This window comes from Cryptotermes secundus, unplaced genomic scaffold (assembly GCF_002891405.2).
Source record: "Cryptotermes secundus unplaced genomic scaffold, Csec_1.0 scaffold465, whole genome shotgun sequence".
In the NCBI taxonomy this organism is placed as follows: domain Eukaryota; kingdom Metazoa; phylum Arthropoda; class Insecta; order Blattodea; family Kalotermitidae; genus Cryptotermes; species Cryptotermes secundus.
In genome coordinates, this window is record NW_019738964.1 from 1,437,134 (window position 1) to 1,459,566 (window position 22,433).

The window sequence follows — 22,433 nt, forward strand, 5'->3', positions numbered from 1 at the left end:
AAATTTGGGCAAACGGAAGGTTTCTGCGCGCTTTATACCGCACGCGCTCGATGAAAACATGCCAGAGTGGAACACTGCAAAGACTTGTTACGGTCAGCCTAAAGTGATACAAAATTTACATACAAAATCGATTGTTACTGGTGACGAGACATGGTGTTTTCAACATGAGCCTCTCACAAAGCTGCAGAGTGCAGCATGGTTGAGCCCAAAGAAGCCCAAACCAAAGAAAGTGTGCATACAAAAGAGTCGAGTCCTTGATCATCCTCCGTATTCGCCAGATTTGGCTCCAGCAGATTTCTGGTTTTTCCCAGAAGTTAACTTGGCGATGAAAGGAGACCGTCACGACACCACCCAGGACATCGAAAGGGAATGTACCGCAGTTTTAAATGCGATTCCACAAAAGGAGTAGAGTGACAGTTTTCGAAAACTTTGCAATCGATTTCAGCTAAGTATTAATTCAGAAAGAGACTATTTTGAATAAAAAGTGTGAAATTTTGAAAATAATTCACGTCTTGTATTTTTAATGAACACAGTCTTAACAGAACCTGGACACATTGTGTATGACGATCTCTTTCTGTCAGTGTTGATTTTCACCCACTGTTCCTCTTAGCTGATGTTGTATTCCCATGATTCGTATATAAGCCGACATAACTTCAGAAAATATAGATCTCGATACATCTGATATTGTGGCAGCACTACAGGCTGTAAACAAACGTAAGAAAAACTTTCAGTCTTGTCAACTGAAATCCTTTCAGTGTAGCCACCACAAACAAATTGCGTTCCTCAATTTCTAAGTTTTTCCATTATTTTGTCTAGCCCCTGTATATATTTGCGTTGTTTCTTCCTTGCACTTACGGAGAGCGAGAACCAGGACGACTGATGGACTGTGAATTTCCGTCGCTGTAGTTTACACGTGATTTATCATGAACAATTGTCTGGAAGCATAGAACTTGTTAATCAGAAATTTTCTATGACGGACTGATAAATACTTTGGCGTACCGCCAGAAATCCGGAATGGTTTAGGAGATCAGGATTGATTTCCTAGGCAACGACCAACGTTCCCGCGACAACGATACAATGGTTTCAGTCACTAGGGTTTTGATAAAGAAAGTGTAAGAGCTGGAACACACAGCGACATCGGTCGTACGGAAAAATGTCGTATGATTTTTTGACGTACGACCTCCTTTTCACACCAGAGCGACCAAATACATTTCTTTGCTCTCCGACTGCCGTACGGTAGATGTCGCATTTCGTCACGTATGAAAGCTGAGACTACACTTTATATTCTACTACTTGATGCGACATGAACCGTACGGACGTCGTACGGCCGATGTCGCTGTGTGTGTTCGAGCCCTTAGTCTAGCTGTTGAAAGCTGATGTCTAAGCAACGAATTGTTTGAAGTAGCATTTGCATAGCAGCGGGCGAAACAAACCCTTCTACATGGTGTTACCTATACACGCCGAGTGCAGGATATAACAATGTAGATCCGACGAGAGTAGAAGCCAGTTGTATCCGACTGTAGCACAAGCAAGCTCGCATCCGACAATGGACCAAGACACTTCACCAAGATCAGCGGTGCAAGTAACTGCAGTAGTGAAGAGGAAACGTCTTATGATGTTATAAGTCGAGAATAATTGTATTTGCCAGTGTAAAGGTGACTGTCCAATAAGAATATTCGCTCAAATCCGTAAATTTTCTTGTCGCGTTGTCTAGCAAACTCGTGACAATATCAATAGCTATTCTGAAATGACTTTGTGACTAAAAAATGTTAAATTTACAAAAACATCGTAAATGCATTGCTCTCTAAATGATCGTTATTTATGAGGAATAAATCCCCTAAGATCAATTTTAGAGGGCCCTTTATTATAATACCAGGATGCTCGCTATATACTCCCATGTCATATCAAATAGCACAAAGTTTCTTCTAAGCCTAATGACCTAAGTGATAATGAACGGTGTACAAGGAATAATCGATCTCTGAGCCTAAAAGCGACCAACGTTTTTATGATCATGACTTTCTGAGCTGTGTCAGACACCTAAATCTCCGTCATAGGGAGAACATTTAAGTTAAAGCATTACTCAGTTTTTAATCGAACTCTAAATTACATGTAGGAATATATATGATTGATTATATAGCGCACAGAACGCTCTGCTCTTATGAATATGTCGACTGAACCTGGCTTCACCAATGGATATTCCGTACAGTAGGTGTGTGCTTTGTGTGTGACCTCCAAGTGATTCGAATAACCGCATCGAGTTTTCTTCTCTCTCTCAAATGAAGCCCAACCTCGCTCAGCATCACTACAAAACTATCCTCTTGCCCTTATTGCAGCTGCGATCTACATTCGACAAAGTGTAAGCTAGCCGCCCCTGCTTCAGTGTTCCATGATGCATTCAAGGCTTTCAAATTGACTTGTGCTTCAAACTAAAAATCTACTTTGCTTATAGAGTGGATGGAAAGTTATTGTTCCTGTGTTTCCTTGTCTCGAACTTATATTGCTTTCCTTAACATGAATTGTGATCAATTTTAAAATTTAAAACTAAATACGAACTAATAAAAATTTGTTGCACAATGACATGTGGGAATATGAATACGAGCTTTAAACACAAACTGGGTACGATGAAACCGGTTTAGAGAAAACTGATTTATAAAGAAAATTATGTTCAAGATTCAGAAATATTGGAGATTATTTATAGTCTTGCCGTTGTTTTTGATTTCCTGTAAATTTTCAAACCAGACAAACATCAAGTATAATAAATGTTACTAAAATGTCAGTAACATCGTCTTACATGTTTCGCTCTTATAGCATCTTCTTAAGAGGCTCGCGTGATAAAAGAAGATTGCTAACGTACACATTTTAAATTATATCTGGAAGTCTTAAATATTATAATACATGTTTGTTTTTAGTACACCTGGGAACTATGACCCTTGTTGTAGTTTCTCTACTTTAATGGATGCATCATTATGTTGTTTTGTCCAGTGCTTCATGTACAGCGTTTAGTAGTACTTTGTTGGTTGTTTCTTCTACCTCTCCCTGTTGTTTATCACCGAGTTCTCCACCAGCATATCGCCAGCACAAACAACAGCAAGGGCTGTAACAAAAGTACCAACAAGCACTGCTCAATCCTGAACGAGAAGCACGTGTAAAAGCAACTTAATAACACATCCGTGAAGGCAGGGGAACTACAGTTAATATCGTATCTTCTTCGAGCACTAAGAACAAATGTATCAAGTACAATTTTTGAGACTTTAGATATAATTGTAACTTGCACGTAGGCCACGTGAGTCTCACAGATTATCCTACAGGACTGGAAAATGTAAGGGGATTTTTCTTTGCTCTGCATTCAGATGAAACTCGTTATATAAAGTTTGTGGTTTCTTGTTCTTAAACAATTACTATAAAGTGTACCGGTCGAGATGTCTCGTTATAAGAATTAAATACATTGTTTGATATAAATATTGTTGAGCTGCCACACGAATAAATAACAATTAATTGGGTTATTATTATTATTATTATTATTATTATTATTATNATCTGTATTTCTATATACTCGTGCCAACTTTGTCATTGGCCTCTGTGCTGTTAGGTTTGCATGTAAATAAACACGAATTTAATTGAATTGAATTATATGCATGAAAGTTTTTTTTTTGTTATATAGTCCCATTTTATTTGCAATCTGTACTAATACATTCAGCAAATTGTTATGGAGGCATGAAAGTAAACTGCATAAGAATATTTCATCTTTTAATCCAGCAAGCAGGCCTGCCTTCTAATTCATTCAAGTCAGCTAAAAATTTAATATTTATTGCAGTCTTGAGGAATATGTCGTGATGAGGTGGGTTTGTTCCAATAACTTTCTTACAGTCTCCTTCCAGCTTCAAGACGAAATATTCAACTAGTTCTCCGAAACGTCGGAAAACCGAATGGCAGTATGTCATGATCAGCCAAAAATATAGATAGGTTTACCCTAAAGTCGTGTAAACATTGTTTGTTTTTAATTAACAGTGTTCTGTTGCTTTAATGTAAACATGCTAGGAACTACGTTTACTCACACATTGTATAACAGCTCACCAAAATGTTGTTCGGCTTGGATTCAAATTCAACAAGGTAGAGGACCTTCTGGAAGTATTAAATACGTTTAATTCAACAAGGCATATTTTGAGAAAACATTTTAACGCTTGTGTTTCGGTCTCTGTACCGAATACAGTAAGGAATATCATTTTTTCACGATTTTATATAAGATATTTAACCACCGTTCAGTGTGATGGATAAAATTTATTTTTTTAATTTTTCAACCTTAACATGTTTCGGTCAAAAAGACCATCTTCAGAAGGATATTATCAACATATATGGAAACTACTGTTGCCATGTCATAGATATAAAGGAAAAAGAAAAACACAACGTTATCAATCACACCTGACGGTGTTTATAAACCTCATACACAATTACTTATGTGACGGTCGAGGATGAACCAAGTTAAGTTTCACGATTTTCTTTTCATTTAGAGCAAACTACAAAATCACACATGCCTTAGGGATCTTGCAAATTTGTTAAAACTCCAGTGCGTTGTACACAGTACGCGTGATGCGAGGGTTAGTGGTACTTAGAATGCCCTTTCTGCTAGCTTGACCGCTTCTGTGGTCTAGTGGTCAGACTTCCTGCCTACAGATCCAGAGGTCCTGGTTCGATTCCCGGCGCTATCAGATTTTTCTGAGAAGTAATGGTTCTGGAACGGGGTTCACTCAGCCTCCTGAAGATAATTGAGGATCTATTTCAAGGAAATAGCGGCTCCGGTCTAGAAAACCGAAATTAACGGCCGTGGGGATTCGTTGCGCTGACCACGTGACACACTCTTTCTGCTAAATTTGGCACTAACTTCGCTGACAAGCNAGCATCCTCTGTCTACAAGATAACAAATCAACAAATATTTCGCTTGCGGACTAAAACCACGGAGTTTGTTTCGTTTCTGCTGGCTTGCGATTCATATATTAATTTGAGCACAGATTTTTAAGCATCCTCTGTCTACAAGATAACAAATCAACAAATATTTCGCTTGCGGACTAAAACCACGGAGTTTGTTTCGTTTCTGCTGGCTTGCGATTCATATATTAATTTGAGCACAGATTTTTAAGCATCCTCTGTCTACAAGATAACAAATCAACAAATTTGTTAACGTTTACTGAAACAAACTGGTAAAAATCAACATAGATCTAATAAATCTGTTTCCTCGTTTTCTTAGGCGTTCCCTTCATCTTATTGCATTCAATCCTTCGATGCATCGCACAGATAGCCTTCTGTCTAATGTTCCTCTTCCTGTATTTTTCAGTACCGACTGCAACGATCTTGGGAGGCCCAGACTTGCACGTGGACAAAGGCAGCACCATAAACCTTACATGCACCATCAAGTACAGCCCAGAGCCGCCTGCTTATATCTTCTGGTACCACCACGACGAGGTGCGTATGACACGTTCCTGGGGTTGAGTGACACTAAGGCCCTTGGTACTATGTTCTCACACAGACCTCCTCTACCATCCGCGGTTGGTAGATGGGAATGATAATTCGCGGAGAAATGCCGAATGACACGCTCCCGTGCCAATTTGTTTGCCACAAATCCCACACGGATTACCTTGGCATTGGACCAGGGCTGCCGCGGGTGAAAGCCTACGACTAACCGCCTGAGTTATATCACAAACTAACCACTAGTTAGTCTCCGGTTGACGGTTTTCTTTTTAAGTCAGTCTCAAATGTTGGCTGCGAAGAAAGTCAGGACATAAACCCAAGAAAATGACGGCTGCATGCTGTCAGAGAGAGACAAAGCTATAAAACAAAACGAACTCCGTGGCCTGTAGTCCACAAGTGAACTATACTGACCGAGCGACCGCCGCTTGTCGGCGAAGTTAGTGCCAACTTTAGCGGATAACTGTGTCACGTGGTCAGCGCAACGGTTCCCCACGGTTATGTCTGCAATCTGTAATTTATAAGAACCCTAGGTTATTGTTGTTTTCTAATATTTTATAAATTAGAAATTGCAGACATAACTGAAAAGTAGGCTGCGAACGTGAGGGGCAAGCTGCCAAAACAAAACACCCTGGACAGACATACATTTATGAACAATGGACGTCACCCCTTGTGAGGTGAAATAAAATGCGCCAAAATAACGTGCGTTTAATAGAAATTTTAAATTTTAATGGATTTTATGTTCTTTTGCCTTGAAAAGGGAACTACAGCATGTGATTTTAACACGGTCTAACACAGTGTAGCAGTTTTAACATATTTTTAAAAACTATTTGTAACATATCAAGACACCTGAAGATGGCCGTTTTGGACCGAAACATGTTGTGTCAAAGTGTAAAATGTTAAACTGAAATTAAGATTAAGTGGTGAACAAACAAGTGTTGCAATATTGACGGACGATAAATACGCGAACCTTAAGGTAACATTATATTTTGATATTTCTTTCGCAACTGTCATGAGCGAACCTGCTGTATACACACTGCCTACTTTCCACGTACCGATGTTTCTCCAAACAATCCGTCCAAGTCCGAGGTCCGTTATGACATTTCATATCAAGCTTATTTTTTACGGTGACGAGTTTTTACACCAACACCCAACGCCCACGCTGGATGACCACCCCTTGTCGGCTGTCCGGGACTGCTTATTCAGTACATTCGCAGGTACCTTCCATGTCTGAAGGGCGTCTCCTCCATCCGCAACCTGAGGACGCGCCATGCCGTGGTGACAGGGACCCACCTGACATGTGATTGTAGATATGCTTGCAAATATTATTTTGCGTTATTTTCTCAAAGTATATGAAAATATTTTCATTCATATCATTGAACCTCTCTCAGGAAAGCTTTACGTAATATTCGTCACTATACTATCAACAGGACCACCTCAGAACTTAACTACAACCAAATTAATTTCGCATAAAAATTAATTGACGTAGCTAAATTCGATCTTGACACAGGAAAATGATTCATAATTCGAGGTAAGTCTTTCGTGACGTGTATAAGTGGCTCTTATGTTTGTAATAATTTCTGACATGGTCCTTCACGGCCCACTGCCTCTCTCCTCGCGTAGGAATATGGCGGCGAAGCCCTATTTTCTTTCTCACATTTCCAGCGATTGCCAAGAAACCATTCACCCAGTCCCTACAGCAACATTCATTTTTGGAATAGCGAACAGGGCCCAGAGGGAGAGAATAAACACTCAGGAGCTTTGTTTTCCCATTTTCTTTTGTTTCTGCTGACCCCGCAATCCGGGCTGGTCAGACTGCTTGCGTGGCACATTTCAGAACATTTGAACACAAAAACAATTTGACAACTGCCCCTTACGATTAAGTGTGTGCCAGTAATTTACTTGCAATGCAGCTGTTCCCTTGGGAACCGCTCCGCAGACCTTCCGGCATTGTACTGCTACTGGGACTACAGTACACTAAACTGCGAATACTTGTAAACTAAAATTCATGCGACATTAGTACAACTCATCTTTCTCCATAGAAAGGGCCTTCCTTAAAATATTTGAATTCGTTCAGCTGGTGAGTAAATCCCATGCTTTTTAAGTCCAAAAAAATCACTAAACATCACTAATTCAAAATAGCTTGTCACTAGACTTTATTCTTGGACAGTTCATTGCAGAACAGCCCTTTACACAAATTATCTTTAACCAGATACGTAATATTCCCCTATTTCTGCCTAGGCTTCGAAGTGGTGACTTCCTCTTGGAATTTTCGGAACACAACTTCTGTATGAATTTCTCAGTTCTTCCATCAGCTCTCCTTGTTCCATCAACCTAATTCCTCAAAACTTATTTAAAGTGGCCAAGTAAAAATTCCTCGTTACGTAACTTTATCATATACATTACTGTTTTCCTGTCGCTCCTAAGTCATACCTCACGTTCTCAGCACTTTGTCGTCAAATTCACTAATTTATGTTCTCTCATTTTATGTATATTATAAACACTATTTTTAAAAAATTGTATATTTATTGAACCTGATATCTAAAATGAATACAAATTTGAAATAATATGGACTTATTCACCCAAAATGTATACGATTTCAGCCCACATCTACCCTGAAATATGTGAAGTTACGTTTAAGTTATTTTTTCCGCCGAAATGTAATTATGGGATACATATTTATCGACGCAGAAAGAGGCTATTCTTTTGAGAGCACAGTGGATAAAATTTGACTCCAAGCAATTGAAATTCGATTCCTAGGAATTATTATAAAATATTCTCATGAAAAACCACAGAAGAACATAAATGATGACAGTAGAGAACAATTAAACGTTTCTGATATAAATACGAGTATTTAAAAATATGACCTCAGAATAAATGTACAGAGATAGCAGCGGTACCTACAACAATTCATTAGTTATGCATCCACTGATCAGAGAGATAATGTACGTAGATACAAAGAAGGCGATATAAATTTAACTGAATTAAATGAGGAAAACATACTTTGCATGACGTTTAGCTTTTACTAATTAAGTTTTCAAAATACCGGCTCACACTCGCTCTCCCAAGGATTGAAACCGTACATATTCCGAGACTAAAATACAAAGGTTATGCGACTCTAATATTAAAAATAATTGGAAGTAAGTGTATTTCATTGTGAGCAGTAATCACCAGAAAGTGAAGCAGAGAAAAGTGCTGATATATGAGGTATAGCTCAGACAAAGGACAGCGTGAAATGTAGTTATCGTGTAACAGGAAAAAAGACTCGCAGTTCGTTACCTGGATTCTGCAAAACGGCCAGTCTTGCATAAGAACTATCTGAATGAGAAATGCGTTTCAAAATCATATCACTCCTTGATGAAGATAAAATTCAGAGTACGAGATTTGCTAGCAAGTAGAGTAGTTGTTCGCAGCGGCTGGCTCGAAAGACTTGACGGCTTTCAAGGATGTAGTGAGACAATCGGGAAAACAGCTACCCGGGAACGGTGGATACTGGCAAATTTATGTGCCTGGGAGTTAACTTGACGGCCCCATACTTAACTTGAAGTTTACTTATGGACCTCCGATCTGAACCAAACTTTCAGGGCTTGCTCTTTCCAGCCAGCTTCCATTTTAAGAGCTTCGTATCCAAAGACACTCCTGGGAGTCACAGGGGCTTTTCTTCAGTACAACAAAAGTGGGAAACCGCACACCAGTTTGGAGCTGTCTTTACACATACCGCGTTTTACATTTTTTATATGATTTTTAAAATATTTGCCATCAAAGTTAATTTTATAGATACAGCAAATTCAGTGTTGAAAGCTAATCAAACTGCAGGCATACTGCATGAAGTTAAAAATTGCACATTTCTTGTCCGATAGTGCCAATTTTGAGGATTATATTTTTCGCGTTAAAAACTGAGATCACCATCTGTGCGTATAAAATGTACGTCCGCGTGATGATTAAGTACTGCTAGAATCTCGACATGTTATAAGTGACTATCTTCAGGGGAGATACCGGATATTAAAAATATTGCATTTCACATACACGAATGAAAGATTTAAAATTCAAGAAATGTCACCGATTTGTCGTCTTACGTGAAACTCGTCCGTAACTTATTTCAAAGTTTCTTGCGTCACACAATGCGTCTTTTTAAAACCTATTTAAAAGTTCCTGTACATTGCACTACAAATTTCGACTGACATTGGTCATCATCAGGTGTTTCAAAATTGTTGGTGACTGTCTCATTCGTGATCTAGACACAGCATAGCAGGAAGAGTCACTCAGCACCTCGAAATGCACGAACGCGTAGAACCACAAAACGGAATCCTATATACGAAGTAGAGGTGCTACTTACTGGGACTCAATGTTCCGTGGAAACAGAGAAGAGAAGAGGAGACGGAGACTGAGACGGAGACTGAGACTGAGACTGAGACTGAGGCTGAGGCTGAGGCTGAGGCTGGTACTGGGACTGGGACCGAGACCGAGACCGAGACCATCTCTTGAAACTTTTATGTGCCAATTATACAACACAAAATGGGCAGAGACTAGCATAATCCTGATGCCAGAAAGATGACTCCTGAAAGCCAGAGTGGATGTTCGTTGCTAGGCAACGACTTGGTAAAGAGGTTCCCGCGGTAACGAATAAGCAAGCAACAATCGGGGTAGTGTTGGGCTATTAAAATGTAAACTTTTTTTTTCTGTTGGGTCCGCCCCGAGGCTATATAACGAGGATCCAAGAATAGAACTGAGAGAGTCTCTTGAGACGGCAGTCAAAGATGGTAGAAAAAGAGATGACAACGAGTTAGTTGAGATTTGGAAGTCAGCCTATGAAGAGATGGCTTTACGTGTGTTAATTACTCTATTGAAATCCGTTGCCAGAATACGACTAGTGAAGACTGAGAGCTGTTGTGTATAACGGTGAACTGTGAAGTGTGCATCAGCGATAGCGCTGCAATTACCTGTAGTTCTGAGTAGCGTGTATAAATGGTCAATAAACCCATTCACCAATCTATACCCCGTCTAATAGTCATACCCATAAATCGTGTCAATATGATATGACTATTATGAAAAGGTTAAAAAAACTCCGTCCAGTGTGACTGGTTAAGATTTTTTTTTTCTTATTTCAATTATTCATGCCCTTACATGTTTCGCTCTTCAGAGACCATCTTCAGAGGGACACCTTTACACCAATACAGTTAGAAGCCACTATTACAGTACATGTTCTAAAAGGTTGGCATCGAAGACTCCCAGGGGAATAGAATAGTAGATCAGAGGCAAGTGCTGAAAATTTGGGAAAATTATATTTCAGAACTATATGATCGGCCTAATCGGCCAGAAACCTTAGAAGTTGAACCGGAAGAAGAAGTAGATACAGACGAGAAAGGACCATATATTTTACAAAGTGAGGTGGAAAAAGCTATCAAGGAAATGAGGAAGGGAAAGGCTACAGGAGATGATGATGTACCTGGAGATGTGCTCAAGTTACTGGGAGAAGGTGGTTTGAAAACACTGACAAAACTAATGAACACCATATATGAAAGTGGAGAGTGGCCCAAGGACTTTACAGAAGTTACAATGATTGCCTTAAAGAAAAAGACAAAAGCTACAAAATGCAGCGACCATCGCACAATAAGTCTTATTGCACATACAGCAAAGATAATAGCAAAGATACTTAAAAGAAGAATTGAAAGGAAAATAGAGGATGTACTTGGAGAAGATCAGTTTGGATTTAGAAGAGGAAAAGGAACCAGGGATGCAATTGGGATGATGAGAATTATAGCGGAACGAACTTTGGAGATAGATGAAGAACTGTGTGTTTGCTTCATAGACTGGCAGAAGGCATTTGACCGGGTAAACTGGACCAAATTAATGCAGATCCTGAAAGAAACAGGTATCGATTGGCATGAAAGAAGATTGATTAGCAAATTGTACATGGATCAGAAAGTTAGAGTACGACTGGACAGGGGGGAGACAGGAAGTGTGCAGATTGGAAGAGGAGTTCGACAAGGATGCTGTTTATCACCAATTCTGTTCAACTTGTACAGCGAATGCCTTACCAAGGAAGCTCTGGATGGGCTCGGTGACTTCAAAGTAGGAGGGCAAATTATTCAAACTGTGAAATATGCAGATGACCTTGTGTTAATGGCTAAGGAAGAAACTGTGCTACAGGGCATGATTGATAGACTAATTGAAATTGGAAGGTGCTATGGCATGGAAATGAATGTGGAGAAAACAAAAGTAATGAAAATTTCGAGACAACCAACCCCAGTCACAATAAAGATAGACCAAAAACAAGTGGAGAATGTGAAATGTTTTAAATATTTGGGTAGCTTGTTAACAGATGATGGAAGGTGTACTTGTGAAATTAAATCCAGGATTGCCATGGCAAAAGCTGCATTTAGCAAGAAGAAGAATCTTTTTACCAGCAAATTGGACTTAAATTTGAGGAAGAAACTAGTGAAATGCTACATTTGGAGCATAGCTCTGTATGGGGCTGAAACATGGACACTTAGGGCAGTAGATCAGAAACATCTGGAAAGTTTCGAAATGTGGTGTTGGAGAAGAATGGAGAAGATCAGTTGGACCGATTATGTGAGAAATGAAGAAGTGTTAATTAGAGTCAGTGAGCAGAGGAATATCCTACATGAAATAAGAAAACGGAAGGCTAATTGGATTGGTCATGTTTTACGCAGAAACTGCCTTCTAAAAGAAGCTATCGAAGGAAAGATAGATGGGCGGATAGAAGTGACAAGAAGACGAGGAAGAAGACGTAAGAAGATGCTGGATGACCTTGGGGACAGAAGAGGATACTGTCATTTGAAGGAGAAAGCTCTAGATCGCATTAAGTGGAGGAATTGTTTTGAAAGAGACTGTGGACCTGTCGTCTTGACAGATTACTGATGATGATGATGATGATGTTCTAAAAGTTAAAATATATAAATACAATATAAATAATAAAATCTAAAGTCTTTACAGCTACAGCGGCTGTTCCAATACATTAAAATTCTATTGAATTTCTATTGAAATTCGTAAAACAAAGCTGGTTCGTGTCATCGTCCTTAATATTACTTTTATTATAACTTTTTCATAATTTTATTAGTGTGACGGACCAGAATGAAACAAATGAAAAAAATGATATGACTATTTTCCTTCGTTTATTTCCGCAGTAAATATTTCCTACAAAACGCTGTATCCTGGACAACGGAGTGTCTTTTGAGTTATGCACGTATGCCGGTTATCAGCACCTGCAAGCATCACACAACACGCACTTCATGTTATATGGATTATGATTATCTTAAGATTAATATCCAATTTCTATTTGAATTCGGTTGTTGTTTGAGAATAAAACGCCCTGTTTCTGCATAAATATCTTAACTATGAGTTTGGAAATAAAAGTATAGTTGTTACTATTTATTCTTTCCACGAAGTGCATGAAACCTGCCCGTTTACTGTGAAAACGCAGCTCTTGGTTTTTATATGTGTGTAATACCCCGGATTTAATCCCAGGTCAGCCAGTGTGGGATCCGTGGTGGACAAGTGGCATTGGAGCAGGTTTTTCTGCAAGCACCTCTGTTTGCCCGTGCCACTTATTATTCCAGAGCGGTTCACTCTCTCATCTCTGATCCTGTGGCTTGTAGAGTAGGCCCACACTCCATTTGCGGCCGGAGCATCAAGGGACTGAGTCTCACACCAACCCAAGAATAAAAAATTATGTCGGTATAAGGGACTACACTGAATATTAGTGGATGATTTTCTTTATTCCGATCTGCCTAATATGCGGAGCTGAAATTGGAATTTATCATTTGGTAAAAGAACTACACATTCAAACGTTTCATACATGACGCGCAGGTAAAATATATGTACCACTCAGCTCTTTGACGTTTATTTGAAACTGTTTTCGAAATAGGCGGCGGTATATTTAGTGAAATAAAAAGAAAAAAATATTTTATGGCTGTAGGGTTTAGGCCTGTAGAAACTTGAATTGAAGTAACCCATTGCGTAGTCACTCAAAGCGATATATATATTCTCTTCGCCTACATCAAGTTGGGTTTAACTGATGTACGTTAAAATGATAACACATTTCGAAATATTTGTACCAGCATCATGCCATTAAACATATGTACAAGCTAAAGGGTTGTACTCGTGAATACAGACACTTGCTTCTTCTGTGTGTGGATGCATCCCTGTACTCGAAACGAACGTTTGTTGGAACAAAGAGCGATGTATAGGATAAGATTAATGTACATATGCCTATAATACTTACACTGTAAAAAGTAAAGCAAAACGTAAAGCTATCCCTGTAACAGGCCGTGAAGGCCCATAGGGTTGTGAAACGTTGAGGGTCCCACATTATCTAGGCAATCGGCTCAAAGATGGCGGTAAGGTTGTCAGCCTTACGCGCCGGCCGCGCGTAATTAATTTCTGGTATTCATTTCTATTAGAAGCTGAGTCGACCACAGGGCCATAATGCGGCTGGAAGGATTAGGTCAATTGAAAAAAAAAATTGAATGACCTCATCGGGACTTGAACCCGCGACCTTTCGGCTTGTAGCATAGTGCCTCAACCAACTACGCTACCGCGTGCCCCCAATACCTACACTGTGCTTATATTTAATATAATACATCTGTATCAGCAATAAATGAAATTCAGGCTCATAATCCTGCCTATGCCAAATTACAGATGATATTTTTGGAAGATATTCTGGCATGACGCCCGTAAATTGGAACAATGAAGTCAGAATAGACGTTCATTGTTATGCTCCGACTCTGTAAACACATTCCTGGGCAACGAGTGCGCAGGCAACAACCGAGTAATACATGTTGCTATGCAACGGCGCTGTAAACAAGCCTTCCCAGCAATAGAGTGGCTGTGTTTTCTGCGTGGTCCGTGCAAAGAGGTTATAAAGAAGAGTTAACTTGAGAAGAATTGGGCTGAGTTTCGGGTTTCCAGCCTGCCGGGATGTGAGCTTGGCAGCAGAAAAATTGAACTTAATCGAGTCTTCGGAAATTGCAGGTTTAGAATAATGGGAAGAAATGATTAGGCTGTGCAAAAAAGACTTCATGTGTGGTTTGAAATTACAGTGAAACTGTTACAAATCCGTTGCAAGTCAAGGTTAAGAACCTTATTGCGAGAGCAGCGATGAACTGAAAGTGTGGAGATAGCGCTAGGACCGAATTGCCTGTAGTCCCAAGTGGTGTGTATAACGTGGCAATAAATCCACTCATCCAATTCAAATTCCGTCTTATAAGACACGTACACCTCCTATTTGAGAGAGTATATAAAATCAGACTTAAAGTAGGCGCTACAACTTTGCATTCTCCTTTAACACAAAACCTTAATGACGCAACAATACGATGGAAACGTAATGATTTAATGACAAGACGGGCAGCTTAATATGCGTATGTATTTAATGCACTGGCAACTATATATATCGTACAACAAGTCCCTACCCGAAGAAAAAAAACTCATCAGATTTCAGAAATTATAAATCTTATATGAAAATGGGCCCTCTAGTTCCACTGCTCGCTTACCTGGCCAGTTGTGAAACTGCCAAATATTTTTTCTATGCATTGATGCTCATGCACTTGATTTTGTTGGTTAGGTGTGTAATTTAAATTTCTACCTCCTTTTCTATCCTACTTCCACGCATGTGCCTACTTTATCAGATTTTTTTTTGCATATTTTCCTGTTATCTCCCGCCGAATTAATCTGGTCTCAAGTGATTAAATAGCTGTGTGAATCTGACAAGGGTTATCCAATGATTGAGGTTATCTCTTTCTAAGGGGCCCAGTTGAGTAGATGTCTTCCTTCCTCACCTGAAAACAGAAACAGATCCAGTTTCTGAATAGTTGTATATTCTAGTTTCTAGAATACCGAAGGATGGACAAAGTCCAAGAACCCAGCAATTCTGAACTCAATAAGTACTTTCTGTAAACTGTCTTCTTTCGTGAAGATATGAAAAGATACTTGGCAAGGAACTAAGCATAGTGTTTTCTATGTGTATCACCTGTTTTAACATTACAGAGGTACTGCATTTTACTCACAGACTGCGTTTAATTAGTTCCTATGATTCTCCGGGTGAACAGCTTTTACATCTGTACAGAGCGCTAACCGATTTGCCCTCCGAAATGAATTCGTTAAATATTTTCTATAAATTCTTGCTTTAATTCTGATGTTAGTATATGCGGCTGAAATCGAACCCGGACCAGAAGAGTGACCCTAGTGGTATGTAGTTGATCTGTTACGCCGAGACCCACACTGATGATCCGCAGTAATTTCATCTATATATGGACTTAACCTTGAGAGAAGAATGTTAGATAAAATTTTGTATGAAGTTGATAGCAGTGATATCCCCCGATAATTACTACAGTTAGGTTTATCACTCCTCTTGTGAACTGGTACAATAATATACTCCTTCCACTGATAGGCAATTTTTCCTTGTTCCAAGTAGAAGTAATTAGCTTATGGATCTTAGAACGTAATATTTCGCCTCCAGCTTGAATAAGTTCTGCCGAAATTTGATCACTACTTGGCGATTTATACCTTTTCAATTTTGCAATAGCACTTTCAACCTCAAAATGGCTGGCATCAGGTATATTTTTTATATTGCTAGTGGGGTAGAACTAAGTTCCTTGTACTGCGGCCACTTCTGGCTTATTGTACCAGCCCCAGATGATAGGTGAGGGTGATTGTGAAGCACTTGGTGGAATGAATATTGGCAGGGGAAACCGAAGTACTCGAAGAAAACCTGCCCCAGCGCCACTTTGTCCACCACAAATCCCATTTGAACCCGTGCCGCCGCGGTGGGAAGCCAGCGACTAACCGCTTGAGCTATGGCGCGGCCGGCATCAGGTATTAACGGCTCAGCTGTATGCATTTCTGTACCCTGGCGATTTTTATAAAAATTTAATTCAAAAGCGTTACACTTTCGGTTCTGTCTCTGCAAGTCATAATGAAAGTCACATGACAGTATCATGGGAAGCAACGACCTTGAGTAGTGGTAAACCGTGAAATTGTGTGTATATACAATTTTCTGCACACAATGGACGACGTTCAAGATAACTGCGGCATAATGAATCGGGTGGCGTCGATTAGCCGTGAAGATGACTGGGGAAGCTTTCTATTTCCGTACCCCCTAACATGCACAGTGGCCCCTGTGAGACTGACGGACACTGCAAGTATAAATGGCGCCTCCACGTTAAGACCCTTTGAGAGAAATCACGTGTATCTACAGGCTACCGTGTGGGGGGTGGGGGTGGAAGAAGGGTGCTAATGCAGTCTCTTCATGTTGAGCAGAAGAAATATTCCGCATGTTCGTGTCTGCACAGGGACAGATCTGGAACGAGAAGGTGACCACTGCAATTCAGTGGAGATGGGGTTCAGTGCTTCGGACAGAGGTATCCAAACTCTGGTCCCGAACCTAAAATAATAAGAAATGAAAAATGTTCAAGGAACGCATTTAGTCAGTACTACTAAACAGCGTACAATGATGTCACTTAAACACAAACCCCCCTGGATGACTGCCTAATTTACCAGAAGAAAATACTAATCAATCCAGAAAATTTTAAACAAAATATTCACATGACAATAATTTAAATCAGACGATAAATTTCTGTAAATGAGATGTAACGTGTATTGGCCAATGGAAATAGGCCTATTAATAAATCTGTAGATTCAATTTGTGCGTAGTTGGTTGGGGCTCTATGCTACAAGCCGCAAGGTCGCGGGTTCAAATCCCGATGATATCGGATTTTTTCAATTGACCTAATCCTTCCAGCCGCACTATGGCTCTGGGATTGACTCAGCCTCTAACAGATATGAGTACCAGGAATTAATTAAATAATTTTCCTGGAGAGTAAAGCGCGGCCGGCGCGTAAGGCTGACAACCTTACCACCATCTTTGTGCCGATTGTCTAGATAATGTGGCACCCTCAACGTCCCAAAACCCTATGGGCCTTCACGGCCTGTTACGGGTTTTACGTTTTACGTATATTTTACCGTGTGAGAGTTATGCAGCGCTTTATACTACCTTTCACCTTTTACGTGTAATTCGGTTGTTCATTTTTAACTGAAGGAAATATCTGAAGATGAAACATGCTGGGAGAAGAGGTAGATGAAAATGCGTCTGACAGCCTACAAATGATTTCAAGACGGAATACAGATATAGACGTTAATTATAAGACTGGGAAATTGAGGTTTATTAGTGTAACTAAGAGAAAAATATTAGAAAGGAAGATTCGCTTCGCAGCCGAAAACTGTACGGCTTTAACAACACTAGCTACCTTACATATTTAAGCGAGTACAGAGTAAATATCTCAGGGTATTATCTGTGAGTTCCTCGGTTGAAAGCAGAGAAGAGAATTGATAGAAAAACTTATAATTTTATATGTCCCATATGAGGAAATTTATCTGAAAGAAAAAAATTGCTGAGTGTGTTGGCTGAATTAATCTGATCCAGGATAAAAACCACTGAAGGATTTTGTGAACACGACGATGAACCATTAGGTTCATTAAAAATGGAGAGTTTTGTCGTCATCTGGTTGGTTATTTGGTTCTAGAGAATAATTCAGCTTCACGAAATCTGTCAGTCGACTGGTTAGACGTCACAATTTCTTTAAGAACTTTTCTAGTAATTTTACAAAAGTTCTAAGTGTTTACAACAAGAATAAGTTATGTGAAACACACATCTCCTCGTGCTGTACAGACGACAAGAACTTTCCAACCCCTGTGCTACTACATCATTTCATTTCGTGCAACTAAACCATGCTTTGCTCTCAGCAGGACATCGTGCCAGGAGGTGAACTTCAGAAGCGATAAACATTCACTTCGAACTCTGACAGCACGAGACGACAGTGCCCAGGGTACCCACTCTGTCTCTAATCTCTCTCTTTGGCACCCCGATGGGCGTGAATAAAAATACCTGCTCCTGTGATAAGCTGAAGAGCTCCCGCATGGTTGTTCAGTAGAGCCGGAGTCTCACAGGCAGTAGTGTTGCGGTGAGAAGTTGAGATGCCTGTGTAGCCTGTCTTACGGAAGGTCCAGTGGGTATGCAATAATAAATAACGTGGCCTATATCGATCCCCCAGTTATGTACGTACATATGTATGCATGTTGTGACGACACACACCGAAGTTTCACTGTAATATATTTTTACATGTACTTACTTATGGAGCTGAGCCCTTCTGGAGAAGCCAAATCTGCAGCTACTCAAGAATTTCCCAGCATCTTATTGAACCAGAAGGTTCATTGCCGTGTTCACAAGAGCCCTCCAATTGTCCCTTTCCTGAGCCAGATCAATCCAATCCGTACCATCAGATCTTATCTCCCTAAGATCCATTTTAATATTGTTCACCCACCTACGCCTTGGTCTTCCCAGTGGTCTCTTTCCTTCTGGCTTTTCCACCGATATTCTATACTCATTCCTCTTCTCCCCTATTCGTGCCACTGTAATACAGGGTGTCTACAAAAGTTCTGACACATATTGATCTTTAATAATTCGGAAAATAACGAAGATAGAAATAAACTGGTTACATTGTTGGATTGAGAAACTCAAAAAGTTTGGTGTCTATTGTTAGTAAAGTTGTACATATGCTCCATTTGTTGCACGTAAAATATCAAGACGATATGCTATTTCTTGCCAGGTTCGGGCAAGCAGTGGCTATTGTGGCTATTGTGTCTCTTACTCTGGTAAGAGTACGAGAACGGATTTTGCAACAGATATGTTACGAAGAATAGAGGATCATGAAAGATTTCTTACAACCGTATTGTTCTTTGATGAAGCTTACTTCCACATTTCTGGAACAGTCAATCGTCAAAACGTACGCACTTGGGGGTCAGAGAACCCTCATGAATACCGTGAAATGGCAAGATACTCCCCAGAAGTGAATGTGTGGTGTGCTTATGCATGATCGAATCGTTGGGCCTTTCTTTTTCGCGGAAAAGACAGTCACACCAGTCATTTTCCTAGACATGTTACAGAATTTTGTATTCCCGCAAATTGAAGCTCTTCAGCCCGAAATCATTTTCCAAGAAGACGGTGCGCCACCTCACTGGAGCACCATAGTTCGTGATGCTTTGGACAAACATTTTCCAGGAAGATGGATTGGACGAGGTGGTCCAATTTCTTGGCCCCCAAGATCACCTTACATAACCCCACTGGACTTTTTCCTCTGGGGATATGTCAAATACATTGTTTATAAGACGTAAGTGAGAGACATCGATCAATTAGAAACCAGATTAAGAGACGCAATAACCAATGTGGATGTCGGTATGCTTGCCCGAACCTGGCAAGAAATCGAATATCTTGATATTTTACATGCAACAAATGGAGCACATGTACAACTTTATTAACAATAGATACAAAATTTCTGAGTTTCTCAATCCAACAATGTAACCAGTTTATTTCTATCTTCGCTATTTTCCGAATTATTAAAGATCAAAATGTGTCAGACCTTTTGTAGACACCATGTATACTCAGTCCGGATATTACAAATATTTATATGCAGGCTACTAAGAAATGTATTCAGGACATTTTTTACGCTGCCCGTTCTATGCGAACTCGGTGTCCAGTAGTAGTTTGGAAGAAATGGAGTTACGACGGAAGTTCACAGAGAACAGAGTCTAACTAATTATAACTGGTTATCTAACTTCCTGGTTGTGGAGCGCTGAAGTACATCGTTGCTAATATCAGTCCCCCCCATGGACACAATTAGATGGTTGTTCTATCCAATTCAGATCATAAGAACCTCCATGGCATCCTTTTGTCTTCTCCTCTGTCTCTAAATCGACCGGTTTCCGAGAGGCATGCTCACGAAAACTATGCATTCTGTGTCTCTGCTCTCAATATCCAAACCCTTGACCCACACCGCACCAGGGCAAGGAACAAAACATGTCCACACGTGATTCTTTCTTTCACACAACAATTTCATTATAACAACAACAAACGAAAGACTGTAGTTTCTACAGACCGCGGCCTACCTCAAGCAATCACAGATAGCTAGAATGGCTACCAGAAGCAGTCCTCCACAAAGGCAGCACAATAACCAGAGGATCTGACCCCCGCTAGACCACCTTCAGAACATCCAACATCGCGTCTCACAGGGATCTTACCTTTCCATCTTTTGCGAACAATTTTAAGTCTTATTTTAAAATCTAAAGCATATTTAGTACTGCGTCGGATCCCACCAATTGTAAAAGGCAAAGGTAAAGTTGTCCCTTGTGTTAAATTAATTATGCTTATGCCATGAAGGCATATGAGGGATTGGATGTATAGATCTACATTTTCTTGACCTCGGCACTAGTTGCAGGTGAGTGGTCAGCTTCACGCCCCTGCCGCTTTACCCTCCGAGAAAGAGCTCGGATTAAATAGGAGGTGGCGCAGCCGCTCCACTGCCACGTCACCGCGGGGAGGGGGTTTTTATCGAGCGTTGCGCACTGATGAACAGAGTGGGGGTATGTGACTTCACTCGAGGAAACGCAGAGTTCACATGACCCCCACTTCCCGTTGCGCCATCCAAGTCACAGTATTTTTCTCCTCATAAAATTAACATTTTTACGCCCTTCATTTATTCGACTTTGTTGACGAGAGGGATAGAAAAGTGATGATATGTGTATTCAGGAGGGACTGCAGAGACAGTGCCTTCTCTTGTACATGAATGCCAAACCCTACCATTGCAACTGCAGCTGGTAGCAACCAGACGCTTATATCGTAGGTTAGGTACAATGTGCATTCAATTCTCTGTGACTTCATAGTGAATTCGAATATCGTAGTTTCATTCCATCAAGACGTTAGAACCATAATAAAAGGCTACTGGGCGACTGCTGAATATTTTCTTACTTCCTTCTGCGGTAACACCTACAAACGCGACCGATCTATTCACATTCCTCGCTTCCATCACTTTAGAGACAACAGTGCAGAAATTGACAGAACGGTCGACAGTTATGACCGACTATGAGAAATTCGCACTATTTTTGATACTCTAAATGACACATACGAAATGAGAAAAGTAGGCTAAACATTTGTAGTATAATAGTACAAAATAAGCGAGCTTCTTTCAGCAATAGTGTACACTGCGGTACCGACAAAGTACCCGTACTTACCAAAATGCATAATGAACGTACATAACGACAGTGTGTTAAAGTGATAAGCCTTTCTATTTGTGGGTGATAACGGCCATATATTTAGTCGGATACAGTGTTCAGGCACCGATTACAGTGGCCCCCCGGTCTAAGGCATGAACAGCCTTCGCCCACTCGAACACTGGGGTCATGGGTTCGAATCAGACTACCGGCTTGGATATCCGTTTGCGTTTATTCTGTTTTCATATTGTTCCATATATAGGTAGAGGCCTTGCGACGAGCTGATCCCCCTTCCAAGTATTCCTACCAAATTTGCATAGGATTAAGAAACTGAAAAGCGTCCAAGGCCCAACAAAGGACTGTAGAATCATAGATAGACAGGTGGGTGAGTGGTGTGTGGGTAGGTAGGTAGTATTAAGGCAGTTAGGAGTTGCCAAATAGTCAACAACTTCCCTTGTTTGTTAAAAACTTACTCATCAAAGCAAACGACCCATAAATGGACTTAAAGGAAATTGGAGCTGAACGTTTGGAAACTTTTCCCCAACTGGGCTTTCATGAAAAGTTGTTTTGAAGAGGAACAGTTCTTGTCACTTCGACAGTAATAGCAATATCCCAGTTCTTTCCAATCCTTCCAAAAAAGCGATAGATACTTCGGTTTTTAGGGTGGTGTACTTTTTGAGAAGATTTCCTAGCCATGCAACTTTAGCCGCTACTCGCCAGCGGCGAAACCAACTACAATTTTACCCAGAATTTCCGGTGGTTCAGTAAGTTCCAGTTTCCACTGTATACACAAACCTCCAACATTTCCTGCACCAGTTAATTATATATACAGTGATTACTCATTCACGTTTGCTTCTAGCTCCCCGTACAGTATTCTCCTATGTAAGATTTGAGGCTTTCACGGCGGTGACTAT

At 40.2% G+C, this 22,433-nt stretch overlaps 1 protein-coding gene across 1 annotated transcript in view; it reads left to right on the plus strand.

Moving 5' to 3' along the window:
* The window catches only part of LOC111871477 (lachesin), a gene marked incomplete at its 5' end in the record, with an annotated part of 213,487 nt that overhangs the window by 156,273 nt on the left and 34,781 nt on the right, over window positions 1-22,433 (plus strand). Inside the window, 1 exon segment of the mRNA XM_033754270.1 lies at window positions 5,330-5,457. Within this exon segment, the coding sequence (XP_033610161.1) occupies window positions 5,330-5,457 (128 nt within the window).